General features: G+C 32.1%; 2 protein-coding genes across 3 annotated transcripts in view; one reads left to right on the top strand and one right to left on the bottom strand.

The window, feature by feature from the left end:
- The window catches only part of ATPsynD (ATP synthase, subunit D), a 185,337-nt gene that overhangs the window by 90,292 nt on the left and 78,929 nt on the right, over positions 1 to 16,116 (bottom strand). The gene's annotated exons all lie outside the window — the stretch shown is intronic.
- Positions 1 to 16,116, top strand: part of cdi (center divider) — a 133,611-nt gene that overhangs the window by 87,835 nt on the left and 29,660 nt on the right. For both annotated transcript variants that reach the window (XM_036368560.2, XM_070105691.1), the window contains exon 3: positions 14,958 to 15,079. In XM_036368560.2, coding sequence (XP_036224453.2) covers positions 14,958 to 15,079 — 122 coding nt within the window. The remainder of the gene's footprint in view (positions 1 to 14,957; positions 15,080 to 16,116) is intronic.

Genomic DNA, 16,116 nt, shown 5'->3' on the forward strand with positions numbered 1-16,116 from the left:
GAACGTCTCGCTGCAACGCAACTTCGTGCAGACATTTTCTTTTGATATTTTCCTCATACACGTCTCGAACGCATTGAAAAGCACTTACATACATGCATACGTGCATAAATTGTATTGTCATTGCCTGTTGAAAGGCAATAAATGTTGGCTTAATGCAATTCCAATTAATTGAATGCGTTCTAACACTAACGGAATCATAAATGCTTACATGTTTATATTGTCTTCTGTTTGTCGCTGGGTATTTGAACGGTCATAAAGGTTTCGTTAATCGTCGCTCTTGTACTGGCGCGTCGATAAAGCTGTTTATTTGCGCGTGCTGTCGCTCGGCCCTTCGTACGTGGCGATCTGTGCGTGGAATGAATGCACTTTTTTATTTTTTATTTTATTTGTGGTTTTAATGAAGTCAGTAGTCAACTTTGTTGCACTCAAATCGGTTATGCAATAATGAACTCACTGTCCGTCCGACCGTTTTAGGCTGCGTGCGCATGCGTAAAATCATGTGCTGGTAATCGAATCATCATCGTTGATACGTTTTATGTAATTTTTATGTCTGTCACGTGCGCGTGAGTAGACATGTTTCTGTTCTTACAGCACACCGTTTCATTTGTTGTTTTTTGTGTGCTTTAATGGTTTGTTTTAGATTCTGATCTAATTGCATGAATTTTATTCGGATTTTTTTTTATTTTGATTCATTTGCATATTCAATCTCAAACGTATGCATATATATATATTTATATTTATTTGTATATTCTCACAATGGAAATCTAAAACTCAGAAATTCAAAATGTAAAGTGACTAACACAACAATAATATTAAGATCCATGAGAAAAACAAATTTTGAACATTTATTTTATTTCGTTAAACGTGAATTTACTGAGCTAAATAATCCTGTAAATCCTTTAGATTTTTCATATATTTCAAGGAAATAAGTTTCGCAGAGTGGTCCTACGACTCAATATAGGTTTAACCTCACTTTTTCGATTCGTCTTAATAAGATTACAGATTCATCAAAGGTTTAGCTAATTTTCCGAAAAAAATTATTTTAATTTCAAACTCTATTCTTCTCTATGATGGTTTTTCATCAGGAAGTACTAAACTCTTCGACCGATTAACTACAACTAGTTTTGTATATGTAATAATTTTTATCTAGCAATTTATGCTTTTTTTCTAATGTTGCTTTCCATTAAATCTTAAGCCCCGTTCGCTTAGGCTAAGCAACATTTTCATGCAAAGCTCTTTATTTTTAAAGCAATTTCTTACCAAACTTTAAAAGGCGTAGGCTCGCATTACATTGAGAACCATTGATATCACCACAATGCGAAATGTTTTCAAACAAAGGTAAAAATTTGAAAAATAACAACACACTCTTCTCTACAATTTAAATTTTGCTTCAATTAAACGTGAAGTGTGCGCATTTTTTGCAAATATTTATTTTGCCATAATAAATTTCATCCGATACGTGAAGTACATTCAATGTCAGGGCTCAAAAAGTCGTGATTTCAGTGAGCCGGTTTGAGTTATGTCAATATACGCACTTGAAAAATCAAGTACAAAGCAGACTAAACAAAATGCTTACTTATTTTCAGATTATGTTTATATTTATTAAATGTATTTATTTTAAAATTTTTTTTAATGATTTTTTTTTTGTAATATTTTTTTAATTTAATTTTTTAGTACATTGCTCAATTTTTTTTAATATTGTGTTTTTTTTGTTTTTATTTATTAATTTTTGCCAATTTGCTTTTGCCAGTGTTGCTCATTTTGGTAAACTCCACATTCTGATTAATTAATACAGAATAAATATCGTAAATATTCGCATTTTTGTTTTGCTTTTATCACGCATTCAAAACATTACGACCACTTATTTGTTGACGTATAACCCAAAGTGAAGGTCGCATTTGTTTACAAAATACAAAATTCATCTGAAAAGTTATTATTTAATTCAATACTTTGTGCTCAGCGTGTCGAAAATGTATTCATCAATGAACAACTGAGCATTTGGATAAACAACTGTATATAAAAGCAGCCACAAAGTACTTACATTTCTATATGAGTACTTACATATGTATGTATATATAAATACTAATCCACTCACAATATTTATTTGTGTGTAACTGATCGTGAATTAGTTCTCACATGTATTCACTCGCTCATAAATCTTCCCATGCGTTGCTGTGATTCACCATTGCGAATTCTATTTCATTTAAGTTTATTTTATGCCATATTTGTTGATGATCATTTTCCATTGTTGTAGCTCTTGACATATATTTTTGCAATTACATCTATTGTATACTTTTTATTTACTTTTTTTTGCATTGTTCATTTGTTGGTTTTGGTGCTCATTCATCAATTTCAGCAACGAGTTGTGTCCGGTGTGTGTTTGTTGTAGCTGATTTTTTGTAAAAAATCTTAAGGGGCTTGTTTGGATTTTGATTCGTCTTAAATATGTGGTTTTTATGTTCTCCAATCAAAAATTGTTATATTTTCGGGGCAAGGTAAGAATGAAGAATCAGTCTCAGTTTGAGAAAACATAAAAACAAAATATATATAACAGTCTGAGAAAATATATTTATTTTTATATTTAAGAACTAATATTTGAACACGATTCTTGTTAATCCAATATGTGCCTATAATTAGCTTACTCAATAATATTATATTTCAAGTCGGAAAAATCGTTAGACCACCAAAACACCGAATCAATGCTTGATAACTTAATTTTTCGCATTATGGATTTGTATCATGTTTCTTACTTATTTTTTATTCAATTTCGTCAGCTTTTGTTACCATCGAAATTTTCTTTGCTACTTTTTTGTCTTCCTTATTCTGTGTGTTGTTTTTAGGTTTACAAAAATATACATTTATATGGGTCCCCACAAAAATTATGTTTATATTTTCCCCGCTATTCCGTCGTATAGATAAAAATTTAGAGCTGAAACTCGGATCGGTCAAAATTCTACTTTTCAGTGCCATTGTGTGTCAAGTTCAACGATAAATCCTCGAACTTGAATAAAAAAAAATAATAGATCAAACACCGTAACGTCAAATTAACATGACAGCACTTGAAGTGAGTAAAGACTTAATCTTTCTCCTTATTTCTCTCTCTCTCTCTCTCTCTCTCTCTCTCTCTTTCTCTCTTTCTCTCTGTTTTATTAATGCTGAATATTTTTCTTAGTATCCCCGATTCCAAAACACAAATCGTTGATTGAGATGATCTTGATATATTTGAAAAATATATTTTCTGCTATTTTCGATGAATGTCTGATTAATATAAATATAATATTATATATTATATATAAGTATGTATATATAAATACATATATGTCTACTTAAAAAAATTACCGTAATTTACCACTACAGGAGACATTGCTTAATCGAAGTTCAGTGATCTTTAAAGATTGTATAATTTGAAGTTATGTGACCTAAGTGAGCCACATATTCACATCATTTACATACATACATATATTCATCATGTAAAAGGATCGGCTTTTTATTCCAAAACTTGATTTCCCGCTCAAAATTAATTTTTATCTTAAATTAAGCTCATTTTTCACAGGCTTTAGCTACTTGGTGGAGAAACGACAATAATAGTTAGGAGTTCCGAAATCATTTCGAACTTGTTAACACACCTTGCTTGTCATTCAAATATATTTATTTTTTCATATTTGCTTTCTTGGAGCCTGTTTAGCTATAAAATATTAAATACTATACTGCATATTAGAGTTTAGCCTGAATGGTTATATAGCGGTTAAAGATAATATAGATTTTATCGTAGTATTATTTTGACTTTAATGTTGTAATAAAAATCAGTCAACTAATTATGCATTAGTTAATACGAAAAGTTAAAAAGTTTCTTGAGTATATAATATAAATTGGGTATTTTTTTATCTTCCACAAATTCCTAAGAGTATATTTCCTTGCAATTTCTTACTTATTTTACTATCGATCATAATATGCAATTTGTGCAGCGCGCAACACTTCCGTTTTCAACAATGTTACCGGTATGCCGATGTGTATATATATGAGTACATAAATATGTGCGTATGTATGTATACACAATAAAAATGCTGAACACGAACTCACCAATGCAGCTACCAAACAACAATCGAATTGCTGGCAACAACAACAACAAGAACAATAGTGGCTATCAGTGACTTGCAACCACAAACTCTGCCGTCAACTGCTAAATTGACGCGGCGAAAAAAGTCTAGCCACCAATTTGAGGTGTGTGTCTATCAGTCTGTCGTGGTGTGTGTGTGTGTGTGGGATATATGCGCATACTTATTAATAATTGCTTTGGTTTGGGTGGTGTAAGGTGGCGAGAAGTTTAAGTGGCCGCACGCAATTACAGCTGCAGTCAAAAAAAACAATGAGAACAACAACAACAACAAGCTTACCTAAACTCACCTACCTACTAATAAGAGCCACAAAGGAGGCAAAAGTCAATTTGCCATGCCACTAGACGCTTGCACACACACATATGCAAGTGCATGCATACAAATACGAAGGTATGTTTGGATGTGTCTGACTTTGGCTCTGTGCGCTTGCAACAATCGCTTTGCGTCTCGATTGCCAATTTTTCAAGTGCAAGTTCAATACAAAAGCCGGCGAGTGAGTCAATTCGCTGCGCCTGTGTGCATGTACATGTACACAAATGTATGTGTATGTGTTTGTATGTTTTTGTTGTTGGCCTGCTGGTTTGTTTGTATGCATATTTGCAAAAGGCCAGGCCAGAGATGAAATGCTGTCGAAATGCAGTTTAATTTCCTGTTTGTCTAGCGCAAATTTACGTTTGGCCAATGATCTGTTTTATATCAGCTTCGTGGCGAACTTCGGGTGGCGAGCGCAGTTAGTGTTATAAATAGATAAGCCGTTTAACAAAGACTATGCCGCGTGTCTATTCCACTAAAGAACTTTGCACTTCTAGTTTGATTGACCACATGTTTTGACATTTTGTTGGGCAATAAAAAAAGGGGATTAGTTATAGCCAAGGCGGGTATAATAAACAATAGACTATGACAAAATAATTTATTGTCGTTATATGAATTACCCAAGTGACACATCGTCCAGGCTATAATAAGCACGTGACTTAGAGAATTATATGTATATCAGTTTTACTTATCCAACGTTTGGTATATGTTTTTCTAAGAAATTGGACCTCGTTTGAGTATGTGAAGCAAAATGGTGGTGTTTAAAAAAGTGGAGTTTTAAACAACGTTTTTAGTCTGCCAAAATTCGATTTTTGATCAGATCAAAAAACTGGTAGGTAATTGTTTGGAGAACTGTACACCGAAAATGCGGAAAAAAACTGTAACTTAATTATTTTTCGCCGAGTAGCCACTGAGGCATATTCGAAAAATTCGTTCCAAATAAACTGATGGAGCTGATTGAACTGAGCGGCTACCATTTTAGAAGCCTATAAGTTAAAAAAATATTTAAAAAAAAACATCTTCTATGAAAATATGCAAAAAATATTAATTTTTTTCTCACACAAGGTGCGCCCTTTAACCGAAAATACTACTAGAAATTCCAAAAATGACAATAAATAAATAATAATTTAAGTGATCAATTAGCGAAGAAAATGCTTTAAACATATTTCAAAGACTTAATTTCTGAGCCCCGGTGTTGGACAACATTAACATTAGGATGGAGCAAAAAAAAATTTTATATTCAGCTTTTAGAACACTTATCAAAAGTTTTTAATGAAATAAAAATTTCAGCTCGAAACTTTACTTTAAAAGTGGCCCACTCACTCTCCTCTAGATTAAAAAAAAAAATTTTTTTTGTCCAAAATTTTTTTTTATATAATGTACAATTTTGACCCTCAGGCTTTTTTTGTCCAAAAAAATTTTTTTTATAATGTACAAATTTGACCCTCAGGCTAAGCAAAACAAAAAAAATTTCGCTCCACCCTAATTTACATTGATACAATCGAAATCAGTGAAGAACTCACTTCATTTTCGAATGGTCGTCCTTAAAATGAGTGTAAGATATACACTAGTACAATTGTTATTAATATTATTATGGATATTATATTAATTAAGATAATAATTATAATAATAATAATTATAATAATAATAATTATAATAATAATAATTATAATAATAATAATTATAATAATAATAATTAAGATAATTTAAATAATTATTAAGATAATTTAAATAATTATTATTATTATTAGGAAAAAAAAGTATCAAATAATTATCAGTTTTGCAAAATGCATAAATGGGTCCTTACTTACAACAAATAAATAATATAAAATCGGTAGTTACATACTTGTATATTAACATTATATATTTAAGTTATTCATATTATATTTAGTCTGTTCCTTATTTTATTTCCTCTCACGATGTGACGCACCGATTAACGTTTCAGTGCGTGCTAATTGAATGCAAATAAAAAATGCAAGATTAATTAAAATTCATATGTATATAATAACTGAGTTTAATTGATTCCAAAAGCCAACTTAATTTTATTGCGATGACTAATGCTCTCATGTCAAGCTTGTTTATATTATATATGTTTAGAAGTAACATGTTAATTATATTTTCTACCGGCACTTTTCGACTTGGGTTACTGAAAACTCGCCCATATGTGAGTTAAAATTTTATTCTTGCTAAATTGGCAGTTAATTTTTAATGCCAAGGTCACGAGTGTTTTATTATGCCACTTTGCGAGCTCATCTTCTCAAAATGTTTACAGCATAAGTTTGCCTTTGGTTTGGTTTATTTTATTTAACTTTGTTTTTTCTGATACGCTTTTTGAGGAATGTTAAAGTAAATTAAAGCAATAATAAGACTATAAACTAATGCCTACTGTTAATTATGTGTATCTTAGGTGATGAAATGGAATCACAAGATGGCGGCAAATTATTTTAATATATCCTCTTAATAATAAAAATTATGTTGTGATGTCATATAAGGTAGAATAATTTAAATAGTCCTAAACTTCCTAGTGATCAAAGCAAATAATATAATTTTGCCTCTAAGAAAAACACTGTTATCAAATCTAAAGTTCACTCAGACCTTTGGATTAAATTTATTGTCAGTCAATTAATGAGTTATAAAAAGTCAGATAAGCATAAGGTTGGATTTAGACTTCTCAAAATGTCTACGTGGTATTTTGATAACTTTGGCAATATGGTGCTATTGTTGCGCGAAATTTAATTTACAAGTATAATATTCACCAAGATATAAATTTGGCAAATTTGATCGGAATCACAGAATTAAGTTGAGAATAGTCTGTCGGGCACAAAAGTTCAATTGAACAGTTTGTTCGATGATTATAATATTGAGTTGGAAAGTAATCCATGTGAAATTTCGCGAAGATATCATTCTTTTTCATAGAAGGAATTGATTTTCAACGCTCACCGATATCGATGGTTCGAACAAATGAGCAGTTTATTGAATAGAAAAGCTGATCGATAAAAATCAAGTTCTTCTCTGGAAAACTTTTTTAATTGACAAAATATCTTTACGAAATTTGGCATGGATTATTTTCCATGGCAACGCCAGAAACTTCGATTATATTGTTCTGATCAGACTACTACAGCATATCGCTGCCATAAAAATAACCGACCAAAATCAAAATAAAGATCTTTTTATACCTTTTAATGTCACAAGAAATTGTCCTGTGAAAGGCAATATAGCTTTGATGCAGCCGAAGTCAACGTTTGTTTTTTTGTGTTAATCGCAAATTGAAGAAAATTTTTATTTTTAAACGCAAAATATACTAAAAACTCATTGCTCATTAATTACTAACTGCAAGATCCGAATGTAATACTATTTGCGGCACAATACTAAATAACGATAGTTGTTACTACTCCGAAGCTCGATAATCGTGGCTGTAAATATATATAAACAGCCATGAAGTAGCAATGTCTGTTAATAATAAGCTGTTGCGTCAGCAAGCGCGCTTTACACTTTACTTGCTCGTTAAGTTAGCTGCGGTTTCTCCAATATTTTGAAAGGCTAAAATTGAATTACCATGGAAGTAATTTGAGTCTGAATATCAGTATGTTTCATATTTTAGAATTTCAACTTATGCACTTATTGCTTTTAAGTACTAAAAAGTACTCGGCACCGGTTAATAACAACAAAAATTATATTCGCATAATCTGCTGTTTATAATGACTTCCGAAAAAATGTTTCGCCAAATTTGCAGTACTCGTATCATCAAAAATATTAAAGCAACCGCTACGCCACACGCGCAGGATGGTCGGTCGGCCGATGTATACAATAAACATCAGTGTTTTCCTTCACGCAACACTTCCGTGAATATGCGAAAACATGCTTGTTCGTTTCCTACTATATTCCAACATCAGTTGAAATTCACAATAACAACAATAAAAGGCAAAAATAATTCACAACAAATAATGTTTACTCCTTGTAAATTGCTGCTGTTTTCATTGCCGCTGCGCCTGCGCGCGCAACTATTGCTGCCTGCGCTTGCACATAACGTGTATGGCCGATATATATTTTTATACCCTGAACAGGGTATATTAAGTTTGTCACGAAGTTTGTAACACCCAGAAGGAAACGTCGGAGATGCTATAAAATATATACATAAATGATCAGCATGATGAGCTAAGTTGATTAAGCCATGTCCGTCTGTCTGTCCGGCTGTATATACACGAACTAGCCCCACAGTTTCAAAGCTATCGATATGAAATTTTGTATCTCACTAAGAAGCTGCTCATTTGTCGGAACGGCCGATATCGGACCACTATAGCATATAGCTGCCATACAAACTGAACAATCGGGAGCAAGTCCTTGTATGGCAAACTTTTTTATTTGACGTGAAGATATTACTCACGAAATTTGGCATAAGTTATTTTCTAAGGAAACAATGTAATTCCCGAAGAAATTGTTTTGATCGGATGACTATAGCATATAGCTGCCATACAAACTGAACGATCGGAATCAAGTGCTTTTATGGAAAACTCTTTCATTTGACAAGGTATTTTCACGAAATTAGACATGAGTTATTGTTTGAGGCAACACCGTAATCTCCGAAAAACTTGAACAGATCGGATGACTATAACATATAGCTGCCATATTAACTGAAAAACTCTTTCATTTGACGAGGTATCTTCACGAAATTAGATCGGAATTAAGTTATTGCAAGGAACCTTTGTATTTGTGAAGGGTATTATAGCTTCGGTGCAAGCGAAGTTAACGTTTTTTCTTTTAATTAAAATTTTTATTTCTGTTTTTTGTTTTCGATTTTTTATTGATTTACCACTTCGTTTTTGGGCTTTCTTCTTCTGTGGTTGCCTCCCCGTTAATTTGTAACATTAAAATTCATTGGCAGTGCAGCTGCGTCTACGCTTGAGGTGATAGCGTAATTGATGGCGCAAAGAAATGGTGGTCAGTGGTGGTTGCAGCGCCGCAAATCGTTGTAAATTGTTGCGAATTTATTTGGCTTGGCGGCGGCAACAACAGTGCACGCTGTTAACTTTACATAGTTTCATTGTGTGGCGTGTTTAATCGCTGTTAATTTTGCAGTAGGTGAACACGAAAATGCTTTCAATACAATTGCACATGTTTGTGGGTATTGAAATTGTATTTATTTGCTATTGATTTGGATTCCGGGTAATGAAAATTCCTGGCGCATATACAGTTGTCAGTATGTGAGCAATAAAACAATAAATATATGTGAAATAGTAAAATTTTAATTGAATCCAATTAAATTCTGGTGGAAGGCGCACACTAGGCTGTTAGTTGCTTTATTATCAAATGAGTTAAGCGAAAATATTTCTATCAACTAGTACCATTTCGTTAAGAGTGCTATAAAGAATGAAGTAATCAATTATTTATACATATAAGGGACGCTTCTTATTTAACTAATAGTAAATACTTAAAATAACTCAACGTCTAATACAGTATTGTTTACATTTTTATTATAATTTCTCTTGTTCTCATAGTCATCGGTTTGCTTAAACCAGCAATTTTTTTAAAGGTGAAAACGACACCCTTTATTTAGTTTTTCAAAAATTTTGCTGGGCCTAATTTTTTTAACATTTATTTTATTATCAAATGTATTTCTCTTGAATTTATTATGACTATTTTTATTGATTGTTTGTTCATGTTCACCAATTTCATTAAAACATTTTACAGTTGATGTTATTGATTCCTTATCCATTTTGTACATTACATAATCAGGTAGACCCATAACAATGAATCATTGTCTGTGTGTCAATAGTTTTATTTATCTCTAATAAAAATCTATCATTTTTTGTGGAAGCTCCTTGAAATTTTTATGAAAATGCATATTTAACTTGTGACCAACCTTTGTTTCCGTATGTTTCACAAAATTTTGTTTCTCATGTTGCCCATCCAGCATTCACTGTACATTTTTTTTTTATCATACTAGTGTACCTATCTAGACACTGTTTTTCAAGCAAATACTTTAATATTTCAATTTTTTTCGGCCTTGTTATACTCTCGCAACCTGTTGCTACAGAGTATAATAGTTTTGTTCACCTAACGGTTGTTTGTATCGCCTAAAACTAATCGAGTTAGATATAGGGTTATATATATATAAATGATCAGGATGAAGAGACGAGTTGAAATCCGGGTGACTGTCTTTCCGTCTGTCCGTCCGCGCAAGCTCTAACTTGAGTAAAAATTGAGATACCTTTATGAAACTTGGTAGACATGTTTCTTGGTACCGTGAAACGGTTGGTATTGCAGATGAACCACTGCCACGCCCACAAAATGCCATTAATCAAAAACAAATAAATTGCCATAACTAAGCTCCGCAATAAGATACAAGACTGTTATTTGGTACACAGGATCACATTAGGGAGGGAAATTTTTTTTTTAAGTGGGCGTGGTCCCTCCGCTAATAGATTTAATGTGCATATCTCCTAAACCGCTAATGCTATAATAACAAAATTCATTGCAAGCAAATTTTTTAGAACCTCTACCTACAGTGTGAAGGTAGAGTGAATAGTTGAAATCGGGTGGCAACTCCGCCCACTCTCCATATAACGGTACTGTTAAAAACTACTAAAAGCGCGATAAATCAAGCACTAAACACGCCAGAGACATTAAATTTTATCTCTGAGATGGTATAAGATGACTTTATAGGAACCGCGTTCAAAATTAGACAGTGGGCGTGGCACAGCCCACTTTTAGGTGAAAACCCATATCTTGGGATCTGCTTAACCGATTTCAACCAAATATATTCTATGTCATAGTGCAAAAATGGGCGAAATCGGACTACAACCACGCCTATTTCCCATAGAACACCATTTTCAATTTCATCTGATTTTTTCACTTTCCACTATGCAAATCAGGCAACAATGACGTATCGGGATAAAACTTTGCGTGAATAATGCGATTAAAGTATGCCACCTTGTGGCCAAAAATTGTCTAAATCGAACCAAAACTGTTTAAGCCCCTAAGTACTAAATATGTGGACCCCAGTGCCTATAGTTGACCTTCTACCGAAAATATCAGTCAATCCACAAAGAAATCTCAAACGAGTATACCATTTGACTTTGCGAGAGTATAAAATGTTCGGTTACATCCGAACTTAGCCCTTCCTTACTTGTTATTTGTTGGTTTATTTAATTTAATATAATTTCTATTTTTAGTTATAGTTATTTTTTTAGAAACAATTGTTGTAAATATATTTTTATTATGTTAAAAAAAATGAATTTGTTATGTTGTAATAATTTTTAATTAATTTATAAATATTTTATATTTTTTTGTTAGTAATATTTATTCTATTCGATTTTTTTTACGAATAATGATTTTTTAATTTCAATTATTTTTTGTTTTTTTCTTCTTTTCATTCAAAATTTGTTTATTTTTTAATTATGTTTATACTTTTTTTAGTTATATTATTTGATTTGTTTGTAATATTTATTTATTTTTAATGAATATTTCTATAATTACTTAATTTTTGCATATATATTTTTTTGCAATATTGTTTATTTTTAGTGATAAGGTTTTGCTTAATTAAAAAAACTTCCATAAATCAATTTTGTCAATTTTATAATTATTAATTCAATTACAATTTTTCAGTATTTGGTTGGTTAACAATATATTTAATTTCCGAATATATATTCAAAATTTTTTATTAATTTTTTAAATTTAAAATCAATATGTTTTTTTTTTGTTTAGTTAGTAATAATAAAAATTAATGATTCTTTAAAAATACTAAAGAAATGCAAGAGACAACGTCAATGCCATGCTTGTCAAGTACAACTGTTTGTACGGACATTAAACAACTCTTTGTTCCACTACATGCATACAAACAACTTGTGTATTTGTATATGTCTTTTTAACTATTGATTATAAAAATGTGCAGCCTTTTCACTTTCGAATTATTAAGTTTTTATGCGCTTGCTTTCAACCGACGGAGATATGTCCCACAAGCACATGTGTTTGAGTGTGTGTGTATGCGTGCCAGCTTTCGTTAGTTTGTTAACATAAAAGTTTTCCTTCGTCATTAGTTGTAGTTATTGCTATTTTTATTTTATTTTCATTTAGCTGAAATTGAATCAACAGCTGGCTTGACAATCCTGTTCACCTTTGTTCAAGGTCGTTGGTTTGTAAGGTCATAATTGTGGCGCTATAACTGCCGTGCCGCAATTTGCTTGAATCATATGCATCATATTAGGTGCGTCATAATATTTTTTAATATTCAAGTGTTCATATTTTATATTTAATTAAAGGAAAAAGTAATTTTTTTAAAGGCTCTTGTAGCTAGATGTGTCAACATACCCGTATGTGTGTGTATTGTCGGTTTAATTCTTTTAGGTTCTAGAAGTTTAACATTTTTGCTGATTGTCAAACCTGTACCAGTGACCTATACACGAACCCTTCTATTCTGGCACGCTTTGCTTTAATCCCCAACCTCCACCAATATCAAAAAGACTTTTCTTTCGACGCATTCTTCATTTAAAAGGACACCTTCATCAGACATTCGAAGGTGGAGACATCACAAAAAAGACAAAAAGGAGAAATATATTTGTGGGTCTAAATATCTGTTGAGCAGATTAGAATACCGTAGAAATTAATGAGTTTTTGTAAAACAAACTATCATCATACGAGTATATAAGCCTTCTTAAAATTAAAGAGGTACTGCCACTAACTATACTTTTGGTATCTCATTGTACAATTCTAATGGACTCTGGACTTATGAAAGTTGTCTGTTCTATTTGCCACTCTCCAAGTTATGGAGTATCGACGACAGTTATTATTGGCTCTCAATAGGAACACAATATTGGTGCCTTGTGAAATAATGTTTAAATTGCCTGCAAGTTCGCCGGTTGCAGCAATGATATAAGTACATAATATTTATATAATTTTGTATGTACGTCGGGACATATATCTACCGATACTCGTATGTACATATATAAGACAACTTTTCGCATGCATCCGTCTCTTGCATACGTAACTGTTGATGGTAATGTCGCGAAACCCGTCCACCCGGTTCAAGCACCGCCACAACACAACAATCGCGCAATATTTTCAGCTGCATTTCCAACATTTCTTTCCACACAATTTTACTTCCAGTTTTCTTTTTTCTGTTTTTTAACATGACTATTTTCAATTTTGGGAAAAACCGCTCACTTACACATACAAATGTGCTCATGCTTTTGCATTCTTCAGTTACAACAAAAACATGAAAATAAATAATTGAAATAAATCCAACACAAAAACGGTCAGGCAAACCGGTTTCATTATATGACACCTGTCACCTGCTACCAAAAAGGTTGCACAGCCGCAAGTAAGCGGCGTTAGCTTCTCTTTTTATTTTATTTTTTAATTTATATCCCTTTTTATATCTGACTTGTCTGAGAGAGTGATAATTCGTCAATGACAGTTCGAGTATTTACAGCCGCCGCTTGATTAGTCCTCGGCAAATTGCTTGTTGCCGCATTGTCCATATTTAAAATCTTCGCATTTTTTTATTTTATTTAAATAAAAACAATTTTATTAGTTCGTGTCCGTAAAAATTTAATTATGTGCTCTTGTTGCACGCACTTCGTTTTAATATAGCCTACTTACCTTGCAACATGCTGTGGCAGCGACTTGTGCGCGTCTATTGGTACCCAGACGTGAGATATAAGTTCGCCTCCATTTACGAAACTGGGTTGGGAAGCGAGTGAGCATTCGTGTGTGGTGAGTGTGTGATAGTTTTAAAGGCCACTGCCGAGTGAAATGTGGGCACAACAGTTGCTCTGTGCTGTGCAACTTGAACTCGAAATGTGGTTCCTAGCTGGTAAGACAGCTGTCACACTGGGAGCAATGGCGACATTGCGGCACATAAAAATTAACCTAATTCAGCGGCGTAGTTAACCAACGCCAACACATATTTTTCAACACTTTTTATTTTTATACCCTGAACAGGCGTAGTTTGCTACGAAGTTTGTAACACTCGGGAAAAAAAATCCGGAACATAATAATATATATATATAAGTAGTCAGTGTGACGAGCTGAGTCTATTTAGTCATGTCCGCCGATCTCTCTGTCTGTATTTACGCTAACTAGTTCTTCAGTTTTTGAGCTAACGATCTATAATTTTTCACCCCAAGAAGCTGCTCATTTGTCGGTAACGCCGATATCGGTCCACTACAGAATATAACTGCCATACAAACAGATCGATCCAAATCAAGCTCTTGAATGGAAAACTTTTTTATTTGACAAGATATATTCACGAAATTTGTCATGGAATATTTTCTAAGGCAACGGTACACTCTTCGAAAAAATTGTTCAGATAGAACCAATTCTGCATAGTTATGTATATGTAGCTGGCATAAAAATTGTACAAACAAAATCAAATTCTTGTATGGAAACTTTTTAAATTGTGAGGGTATTATACATAGCTTCGGTGCAAACGAAATTAATGTTTTTTCTGGTTTTATATATACACATACATACCTACATATTCTTTCTTGCTTTTACTGATTAATTTCTTCTGTTTTTTTGTTTTACTTTTAGGTCACTCATCGTACAACTGGTGAAGTTATGGTGCTGAAAATGAATCAGTTACGGGCAAATCGACCAAATATGCTTAGGGAGGTGCAGTTGCTGAACAAATTATCCCACCCAAATATTTTAAGGTAAGTTAAAGAAATTTTAAGAGCATAATAATAGCTGTGCTTGGTTTTAATTTAAAATTTTCCATAAATCAATTATTTTTAACGGGGTTTTCAACGCTGTTAAATGAAAACCTGAAACAATAAAAAAACTACATGACAATACTATTTGTAAACATTTATAAAGTGTGAGGTACCCAGAGTGTTATTAACTATTGTTAAACTAACTTAATATCACTTTTGTGATACTTTCCAATATATAAATGGCAGTAAATGTCGCTTGTTTCCCCGTAAATATATTGAGTATATTTTATTTATAGATTTTGATTTAGGTTAGGTGGCAACCATAAACTTCTTTTTTTCTGCTCGTAAATATTGTTGTATTTTTCTCTTGTTGCGTACAGATTGTAACGAATTATACATTTATTCATATTTATAAAACATATGGAATAGTATTTTGTACGTATTTCGTCTTCTTAGATTTTTTTTGTACTCGTTAGAAAATTGGCAATCCTATCAAAAAATATAAAATTGATTTGCATGTTCTTTCAAACACCAGTTTTGTCGCAAGATTTTATATACTACATGAGTATGTAGTTTATCACTAAAAATTGTGTAACTTTAGCGAAGTTGGCAACCCTGACCAATACTTTTCTCTATTCAAATATTAAATATCTACGACGACTATTTCGAAAAAAGGTTTCTGCCGGTAAGGAAAATTTTGCTGCTTAAATTTATCTCAAATCCAAAACTAAAATAAGATCTTACAATGGATGAATACAGATAATGATCGAAATACTAGTACAAAACGTGATTTTTTGACAAAATAAAAAGAAATCGTGAAAAATTTTCCATTTAAAAGTGACTTGAAAAAACGAAATTATTGTCAAACTTCTTATTCCTTTAATCAATACCTGACAAATATAATATATCTAACTACACCTGCGGCCAAGCAAGAGTTACCATTCAACATTTTCAAGTGTTACGCATATTTGGCAATACTTTAAAGCGATACTTTTTGCGGTATCGAATTTTTTGACTGTATGTTGTTTATCCAAAAT

This window comes from Bactrocera oleae, chromosome 2 (assembly GCF_042242935.1).
Source record: "Bactrocera oleae isolate idBacOlea1 chromosome 2, idBacOlea1, whole genome shotgun sequence".
NCBI classification, from domain to species: Eukaryota; Metazoa; Arthropoda; class Insecta; order Diptera; family Tephritidae; genus Bactrocera; species Bactrocera oleae.